The following is a 9762-nucleotide window of genomic DNA, read 5'->3' as shown; positions in this document are numbered from 1 at the left end:
ACTCCCACTATCACCAAAATCGTTCTCCAAAAATCTAGCATTAATGGACTCAAAAATTTTGGTGCCAAGATTGGAAAAATAGAATTTATATTAATTTGATTTGTTCGGATATCTAATATAATAATCAGGAGTTGATTTTGGGTTTAATTTCTTTTCAAGAGCATTATAAATCCTAACTTTAGTTGGATATCCCCAAACTCTGAAATGAGCCAAACTTAGCTTATTACTCATCATACTCCTAACCATATCCTTCAAAATTCAATTACGTCTTTCAGAAACGTCATTCTGCTAAAGTATCCCTAACATGGTATATTGAGGCACTATCCTACACCCTTGTAAAAAAATCACCCATGTTTTGACCAAACTTATCATACTTTCCATAGTATTCCCACGGTCAAATCTCACTACTTTAATACTTTTTTCTCATTGTTTCTCTACTTCCATTTGAAAATCTTGAATTTATCAAGAGCATGAGATTTATCATTAACCAGGTAAACATATCTATATAGAAAGAAATCATCAATGAAAGTTATGAAGTATTTGTTCTCACATATGGTTAAGGGCCATCTCTCGGGAAAAATTTAACATTATACCTTCTTCGGTATTTTTATCATAACTCCCTCTCCCGATATTGAATTTAAAGATAACTCAAAGGACTACAATTTTACTAGAAGTAGCTAATTTCCAGGTCGAACGTTTATTAGGCCGAAAATGGGTCTCAATCTCTAGCTGAAAATTTGAAACATCAATGTATAGTTGAAAATTGATTTGTGATAATATTTTGGTTATATTTCACTCATTTTGGTTTCTAATTACAACCAATTGACCTTTAGTAATTTCAAATCTTCATCATGGAGTTTGACACAACATTTGAGTATTGACACTTCAGTCACCAAGCTTTGGATCTTGCAAATTTTTGTCAATTTTTGCTTTTTCCTATTAATTCCACTTCCATTCATCGAGTTTAACTTAATAAACGAAATATACAATAAATTATGTTACAACTGTAAAAAAATTTTTTTAAAATATCTAAGATCCTTCCCAAACCCTATCTCCATCTTCTTTTTTCTCTCTCTGTACCTATCTATTCTCACTCTCCCACAAACTCTCTCTACCACTCTACTGGAGACAGATCTCTCTCTCTTCCCAGAATCTCTCTTCTCTTCCAACCATCTCTCTATCAAAGTTGGACCTCTGAGCGACAATGCATGCTACTACGGTAAAGGCACCGCCACTCTAAGCTAGTTGTAGCATTGTGCAAGGTGTTGCAACCATTCTTGGTGGCATATGACACTAGAGGTTTGTGTGAAGATTACAGTGCCGTAGATTTGTTGAGGTCGTGGTGGTGATAATGGCGATTGGAGAATTTTTGGTGAGGGGTGGTGTTGTGGAGATGGAGATAGAAGAGATGATAGTTGTGATTTTTGGTGGGCTGTGATGGTGAGAGGTGGTGGTGACGGCTATAGTTGTGGATCGGTTGCAGCAGTGGTGGCGTGGTAGTGGCGATGACTGTAATAATTTTGAATCTGATTCTTTAGTGGTGGTGGTTGTGGAGGCACAATGGTTATGGATGGGTGGGTGGTGGTGGTGATGTTGGCTACTGTATTTGAGATGATGGTTTTGTTGTCGGGAGGTGGTGGTGGTCTGACAATGATGATTTTAGTGGTGAGGTGATTGGTGGCAGTAGTGAGGTTGTGGTCACAAGTGTTGGTGGTGGTCACGAATGATTTGGTTAAGGTGTGAACCATAAACAATATGTGATCAATGATATAGATAAATTATGATCAATAAATAATGTGTGGCCTAAAAATTTGTTCGTTTTGTGACCAATAATTTCAGAATTTGTGACCTAAATATAATTTGTGGTCAATTAATTTAATATCTTGTGACTAAGGAATAATATGTGGCCAATTAATTTGATAAATTTGTGATCATGAAATAATTTCATGCTATAAATTTTTTAATTGTAATTGAGAAATTATTTATAATCAATTAATTCGATAATTTATGACCTCATGTATAAAATTGTGACATTATATTTAATTTATAAAATATATTTTTAATTAATTATTTCAAAAATAATTTTTAATAAATATCTAATTTTTAAAATTTTAAATCTTTTATCTTAATTTTGAAATAAGTCTTAAGAATTTTCCCAGTACGCTTATCACAAAACTCAAATGATTTAATGGGTGTCAAACTGGTGCTTAAAAATTGTTCTTTCTTCCACTTTAATTCAAATCCTCCACCCTTTTTATCTCTTCGCTTTTATACTTCTTCCAGAAGACAGTGAAGCCTCATTACTTTAATGCACACTCTCTCTTTCTGGGAATTCCAATTGAAAACGACAGTAAACAGAGATGGTTAAATGGATTTGGTGAAGAAACCTCTTTACTTGTTTACTTCCACTTCGTTGTTCTTTTTCTCGTCAGTTAGAGAAAATTTCTTGCAATTTTAATTCAACACTAAATTTACAGTTCTCAGGGTGAGTTCTCGTAATCTTGTTCTGTTTTAGTTATTTTTTCTCTGTAAATTTTTACAATTTCTGGAAGGATTTTTTTTTTTTTTTTTTTAAGGTTTGAACAGTTAGTTGCTTTGAATCTACTTTTTCTATTCATATTTAACTTTATTAGTGATGCTTTTGGGAATTGAAGTTTTAAATTGTTTTCTTTTTGTATAAATTGAATTTGTGTAATTTTAATTCAGTTATGCTTTTCTAAAGTTCTGTTTGTCTGGCCAGAAGCATAATTTTGAAGAATTGACCCTAAATTTCCTAATATTTCGGTTTCTCTCCGAACTAGTAAATTTAAGATAATGAGAGTGGAGATCTTACCATCGCAATATGCTGGCTATAGCAAAATAAGTTTTAAAAATATTTCTAAAAAATTCTTATTTATTTTGTTACCATATAATTATTGCAATGTGAACATAACATGTGAACTTAAATACCCTCGGATTGCCAAATCTCCGTTTAATATTAAAAACATGCAAAGTTTTCGAGCTTGAAAATTGAGTCAACTCAGTCATATTTTTTATGTTTTAAAATAATTAATAAGCTTTTTTTTTTTTGGTTAACGCTTCTTTGTATTTCCTTTTCCACCTGGGTTTGGGTTTGTTGCAATTTGAGATTATCTAAGCTTCACTAGTTTTTATTCATGAGAGGACCATACTTTCTGATTCTCGCCATAAATGGTAATGTTTTCTTACCATGATACCATAGAACACTTCTGTTCTCAATGCTTGTTTCGCTTAGTGTCATTATTTAGTTTTAGTTGCTTCAATAATCTCTGACGTGTCTCTAGGCAAGAATCTATGGATCTTTCTGAAAGCCTGAATTGAGCATTCCTTTCATGTGGTACTTAACCCTGCCCACGTCTTCTGATCGGGATTTTTGGTTGACGGAATCTGTCTAAATACCTGGCATTTTCTGACATTGATTTCATCTAGTTCTATCTTTCCACTTGGTTGAGAACAGGATCCAGGAATGAGCATGTTAAAATTGGAAAATTTGATAGAAAAAGGGAAAGTTTTATTTGGGTTTGTGTAAGGTTTCTGATTAAGCTGCACAACATCATTTTATATGTATTGAGGGGATGCTAGATAAAGTATTAATTTGAGGTATTAGTCGAAGTTATTAAACCCAGAACAGACTGATTAGTTGGGCGCAAAAAATGATGAATCCAAAAATCATTCAAGCTACGGGATCTCACAATCTGATGTGTTCTCTAATTTTGAGATCTTATTTTATCCTCAATCTCTGGATAATTATGGTACGGTGCAAGATTTTTTCCAATGTATGTATATGGAGATTCAGAGGGCTTACTGGAGTGTTGAGTTTCTGCATCTTCATCTCTACTTTGGTGATGGCCACAAAAGAATGGAGATCGCAGAAATTAGAATTAGTGCCACATTATAAGGTGTTTGGATGCCACTCTGCTGCGGACTCATCTGGAAACCCACTTGTCAGGTCGAGGAAGGGGACTATGCCTATGATAGAAGTGGTCGAAGGTGGGGAAGATTGAAGTTTGCGTTTCTAAACTTTCTTCCTTTTCTAACTTTTTTTAATATTCACTTTATGGTTCTCTGGAAATGAGGGTAGATTTGTCTTTTCGAGGATCATTCATAATCACATGTGAACCACGAGTGGATTTAAGGCTACTTTTCATCTTAAATTTGACAAGTTATCTATTAGTTGTGAAAGTTTAAGTTTCATTACCTAAATGATGATAAATGTTGAATGGGGACCAAAGTGCCAAACTTAAGAGAGAATGGGGATCATGGATGAAAATGAAATGGTAACCTAGAGTAAAGCAAAGCTGAATCTGTATCAAGTTTAATTTGTTTATTTTTTTTTTTTTTAGAAATAATGGATGTGCTACTATATTTGCTTCATTTCTACTAAAACAAAGACTTGGTTTTTTTGTGTGCTAAGAAAGAGCAATGAGAACTACCTTAAATTTACCTTTGCTGAAGGCATTTCTAATTGCTATATATTTTAGAGCTAAAATGAATATATCTATATACTATCAAAAAAGACCAAACAAAACTTTAAAAAAAAATAAAAAAAATAATAAAAAAAAAAAAAAAAACTTTGAATAGTGTTATCAGTATGAGTATTCTCTGTGTTTGTATTGTTTCATTATATTTTTTAATTTTTTATTTGAGTTCATATTGGTCACTCGAAATTTCTGGTCACCCTGTCCATTAATGTTAAGATTTGAATTGATATTTTTTTTTACTTCTTATTAGGAAGTTTCTGTTGACGTCAAGTAATAATTACTTGAGATTTGTTTTAGTTGGTGAAGATGCCAGAGATACAGTTGGGTGCCCACACGATAAAATCTCATGGAGTGCAAGTAGCAAGATTCCACATGCATGATTGGCTTATTCTATTGATGCTTGTGGTAATAGAGATCATTTTAAATATAATAGAACCATTCCATCGATTTGTTGGAGAGGAGATGATGACAGACCTGAAATACCCATTGCAAGACAATACTGTTCCGTTCTGGGCTGTTCCGGTATGCTGTCTTTTAGAAACATTACTAATGAACATGTTGTATGTAGATATACTGTTAGGAGAAGTTTCCTTCGTTTTCCTTCTCTTGAGAAAGTTTTATAACCATTTCTCCTTTTTCATTTCTAACAGATGATTGCAATAATATTGCCTTCCATTGTCATTATAGTCTTCTACTTTATTAGACACGATGTCTACGATTTGCACCAAGCTATATTGGGTATTATTCTTTCTTTTCCAAAATAAATATTGTTTTTCCCATTAAAGGTGAATATTATAGAATGCAGAATGCAATGATGTTTACTGTATACTCTGTCAGGCCTCTTGTTTTCTGTACTTGTTACTGGTGTTATTACTGATGCAATTAAAGATGCTGTTGGTCGTCCTCGTCCGGACTTCTTTTGGCGTTGCTTTCCTGATGGAAAAGGGGTGAGTTTTCATGGTTTAACTTTAAACTCTTGACATTAGCTTTCTCAGTAAGTAATATATGTCAATTATGTTGATAGGTGTTCCATCCTGTCACAAGGAATGTCCAGTGTACTGGATTGAAGAGTGTCATCAAAGAAGGACATAAAAGTTTCCCTAGCGGACATACTTCCTGTGAGTATACTCACCACGTCATTGCCTGTGTTGGCATTTGCAATCTACAATGTTTGCTTACTCGTTACAAGTCCATTTGAAGTGCTGTACATATGTGGTTAGACCCAAATATTATTGACATTGGAAATGTTGTTAGTATGACGAATTACATACATGTATGCATATCATATATGTGTGCATCTAATTGATCTTTTACGACGATGTCCTGCTATGTATAAAGTTAATTGATTTTTCTTTTCATTACATATCTATGTCTGTATATTAATTAATTGAACTCGGTCACTTTCTTTATTATTGCTCTTTCAGCTTTAGTCCAAGTTAATATTTTATGTAGTTTTTTTGATGCATTGCGTCTTATAAATTAGTTAATTCTACTAACAAGAAATTTCAGAAAATTAAATTTGGCTTTTTCTAGGGCTAAGCTATTTGCTGTGGTTAACTTCTGTATATCTATTTTGAGGAGTATCTATGAACTTCAAATCCATATTATTACTGAAATACCCGTTTTAGGTATTCATATACTAGATTGCTTATCGACATTACTGCAAGAGTAACAGTTTTACGTATCCTTGTGCTAGGTCATTCAACTTTCTGATATTTGAAACAGGCTCTTATAGTTGCAGAAATTCCTTGTATACGTTTACATTAATAGAACTTGGACAAATTATATATATTTCTCAATCCACAAGCATGAGCAGGTTCTTTGGCATCTAATAATTTATTTTGAAGTCCAAAGCTGTATGATTCATCTATGGTAAGTTGGCTTGCAGCCTTTTACCATATATTGATCATGAAAGCATGCAATGCTTGATTTGTCCTATATCTAGTTTGATTTACAATGAAATGACTATAATTAATATCTGGTTTTGTCCATATATCCTGGATTTAGAGATTCCACGAAAATAATTTGATGCATATATGCACCAATGTCTATACCATGTTCCAATTAACAGGTTTACCTCGCTATTGGAGCTAGCCTTGTGAGTTTCTAACCTAAAGACATAGAAGTTCAATGACATTTGGAGTATTGCACTGTAGGGTCTTTTGCTGGTCTTGGCTTTCTAGCCTGGTACTTGTCAGGGAAAATTAGAGTATTTGACCGTAGGGGCCATGTTGCGAAGCTCTGCATTACGTTCCTGCCCTTACTCGTTGCTGCATTAGTTGGAATCTCACGAGTTGATGATTATTGGCACCATTGGGAAGATGTATTTACCGGGGGTCTATTAGGTATGCATGATGTGAATGGAGTCTAGTCTTATGACGTGTTTTATATGTTCTCCACTAGTATATTTATTTGCAATCTTTTCTACTTGCCTCTCCTTGTGCAGGGATGACAATTGCTTCATTTTGTTACTTGCAATTCTTCCCACCACCATATCACGTAGATGGTATTTTTCTCGCATCCATCCTAGAATTATTAACTCTAATTGTTTCACCTACTAAACTTCCTTTCTGTTCTGAATTATATTATGTTCTTGGGTTAATAGCACAAAACGCCTCTACGTTGGATACTTCTTTTTCATTTTTTTGCATTTTCGTCCTTATTTCAATGTTTCATTGCAGAAAACGTCGTTTTCACCATTTGTTAATGTAAAATTACCAAAATACTCTCCTATTTAACTAAAACAAAAAAATAAAAAATAAAAAAAATAAAGAATAAATTACAATCTTACTCCTAAATGTTCTAAAAAGTGAAAATGAGTTCAAATAATTATTAAAATGCCTAATAGCACAAAACATCCCTATGTTTGGCTAGTAGTGTGCAAAACGTCCTTACGTTTCAAATTGATAAAAATGATGTTTTTCTCAATAAAATGTGGAAATAGGGATGAAAATGCCAAAACAATTGAAACGTAAGAACGTTTTTTGCAATAAGCGTCAAAGTAGAGAAGTTTTGTGTCATTAGGCCTTATTAAAATATTTTTAAAAAAAATTCTCTCTCTCCCCTTTTCCTCTTCTTCTCCAAATGGGTTAGTCACCTTAGGAGCCAAAACACTCCAACAAACCACAGCCCCAAATTGCTGGACCACCATATCTCCGAAATGCCCTCACTTCCCTCTACACATACCATCCAATATTATAACCTTCATACCAATAGATTTGTTAGGAATTGTAAGCCAAAATACCCAACTCGCGAATGCAAATACTGGTGACGTCATCTGTTTAGGAGAGACCCATTTTATTTCCAACAATCAATCGAATATACTCACCAGGGCGCCTCTCTTCATGGTTTTAAAATATCAACGGATGGTTCAGCAATATGGAGGTTTGGCGGTTTGGGCGATGGTTAGTCGGAGTTTTTTCACTTCTAACGTGGCAGTCCCATTTGGAGAAGAAGAAAAGAGTTTTTATTTTTTATTTTTTTTTATTTTAATAAGGGTTAATAGCACAAAACGTCCCTACATTTTTTATTTTATTTTTTGCATTTTCATCCCTATTTCCACGTTTTATTGCGGAAAACTTCATTTTTACCAATTTGAAATGTAGGGACATTTTGCACACTACATGCCAAATGTGGGAGCGTTTTGTGCTATTAGGCTTTTAATAATTATTTAGACTCACTTGCACTTTTTAAAACATTTTGGAGTAAGATTGTAATTTATTCTTTATTTTTTTTTTTTTATTTAAATAGGAGGGAATTGTGGTCATTTTACATTAAAAAATAGTGAAAATGACGTTTTCTGTAACGAAACGTTGAAATATGGACGAAAATACAAAAAAATGAAATGTAGGGACGTTTGGTGCTATTAACCCTTATGTTCTCTACTAATGTTTGATGTATAAAAGAAAATTCATGTTTTTCCTCTGAAAGTATGCATGTTTTGCGATTTATTACTTGAAGTAAGAATTTAGTGATAGATTCAAGCGAGATTTGAAAACTTAACTAGGAGAATTTCAGTTACTTCAAATTGGCTATGAATGCTTCTGTCTCCTATACTAGGAATAGGATATTGACCAAGGGTTAATTTAGCTTAGCTTACATAATTTTCTCAATTTGTAAATTCCTCGTCTTCAAATTTTAACTAGGTGAGCGTAAAACGGTCTGAATGGAATAAGAGTCATTTTCCTAGGACAGAGGATGGCCTCAATCACCTGTAGAGCTTCTCTGCAGCTCACTTAAATTATCAAGTTTATAATTCTGTTTTTTCTGATTAAATTGAGGGGTGGAATCATCGTATTGACTGTCAGATTTGAAAATTTTCAAGTAAACTGTAATGGCAGACCATTGCCACAATATTCAATAATCACATCACAGGGCCAATAAACCACTCTGCTGGAAGTTTACTGCGTGTTTTCTCCTCCGCAGTGCCCTTCCATCATTCCATGAGAACAGGAACCCTAATGCAATGTTTGTATAGCTGAATTTTATCGGTACATTCTTAACAACTTTCTTGGCTATGCAGGTTGGGCACCCCATGCATATTTCAATATGCTGGCAGACTCGAGAAATGGCAACCAATCATCATCAACCAATGCTAATGCTCTTACAGTTAGGCAGTCAGAATTTGAGAGTGTATCTATCAGATCTGCACCAGATGCCAATGTACGAGACTCAAGCTCAATACTCGAAGACATGGAAAATGGGAGAAGAAATTGAATATGGTGCTGCCCAAATGGGTAAAATCACGGGAATTTGTACTGCATTAGATCAAGGTTACTTTTCTTTGCATCTTTAAGTACCCTAACATGAAAGATTGTTTACTTGGATTGATCGAACTGTCATTAGATGTTAATTATTTTTGTTTACGTCCGTACTGCCTAAAGTAAATCTAGATGGAGAGGGAGTCGCTTCCTGGCTGATTGAACGGGTCTTCTATGAGCGAAATATAAAAGGTGCAGCACAACTATTCTATCGGATATATGATTGTGCTAATTGGAAGTTAAATGACTGGAAAGGTTATTGAGCTTGGAGTCTTGTTAATGTAAAGATGGTAAAAATAGATTTGATTTATATGGTCGATTTGATAAAGAGGAAATTACCCCCACACGGGGTTTTTAACTTCCAACCTCAAAAATGAGATTTAAAACTAAAGTTTATTCAAAATTCATGTCATAATTCTGCTTTTTAATATTAACAATAATATTATTAAATTAAATTAATCTACTAAATTTCTCTCTCTCTCTCTCTCTCTCTCTCTCTCTCT

General features: G+C 33.7%; 1 protein-coding gene across 7 annotated transcripts; it reads left to right on the top strand.

Moving 5' to 3' along the window:
* Window positions 1-2181: 2181 nt before the first annotated feature.
* LOC111374610 (lipid phosphate phosphatase 2-like) lies at window positions 2182-9368 on the top strand. 7 transcript variants are annotated; one of them, XM_022997305.1, is made up of 9 exons: window positions 2183-2485; window positions 3303-4008; window positions 4750-5021; window positions 5150-5237; window positions 5337-5446; window positions 5524-5617; window positions 6656-6844; window positions 6946-7005; window positions 9022-9368. In XM_022997305.1, exons 3-9 carry the CDS (start codon window positions 4806-4808, stop codon window positions 9213-9215), a joined length of 951 nt encoding a protein of 316 aa, XP_022853073.1. In that variant the 5' UTR covers window positions 2183-2485; window positions 3303-4008; window positions 4750-4805; the 3' UTR covers window positions 9216-9368. The 7 variants fall into 7 exon arrangements, with proteins under 7 accessions (XP_022853079.1, XP_022853077.1, XP_022853073.1 ...); XM_022997311.1 differs by lacking the exon at window positions 3303-4008 and having other exon boundaries at window positions 2182-2485; window positions 4806-5021; XM_022997309.1 differs by lacking the exon at window positions 3303-4008 and having other exon boundaries at window positions 2182-2485; window positions 4797-5021.
* Window positions 9369-9762: the final 394 nt, after the last annotated feature.

Source organism: Olea europaea, unplaced genomic scaffold (assembly GCF_002742605.1).
Source record: "Olea europaea var. sylvestris unplaced genomic scaffold, O_europaea_v1 scaffold1264, whole genome shotgun sequence".
In the NCBI taxonomy this organism is placed as follows: domain Eukaryota; kingdom Viridiplantae; phylum Streptophyta; class Magnoliopsida; order Lamiales; family Oleaceae; genus Olea; species Olea europaea.
This window is presented reverse-complemented; position numbering and strand designations above follow the sequence as displayed.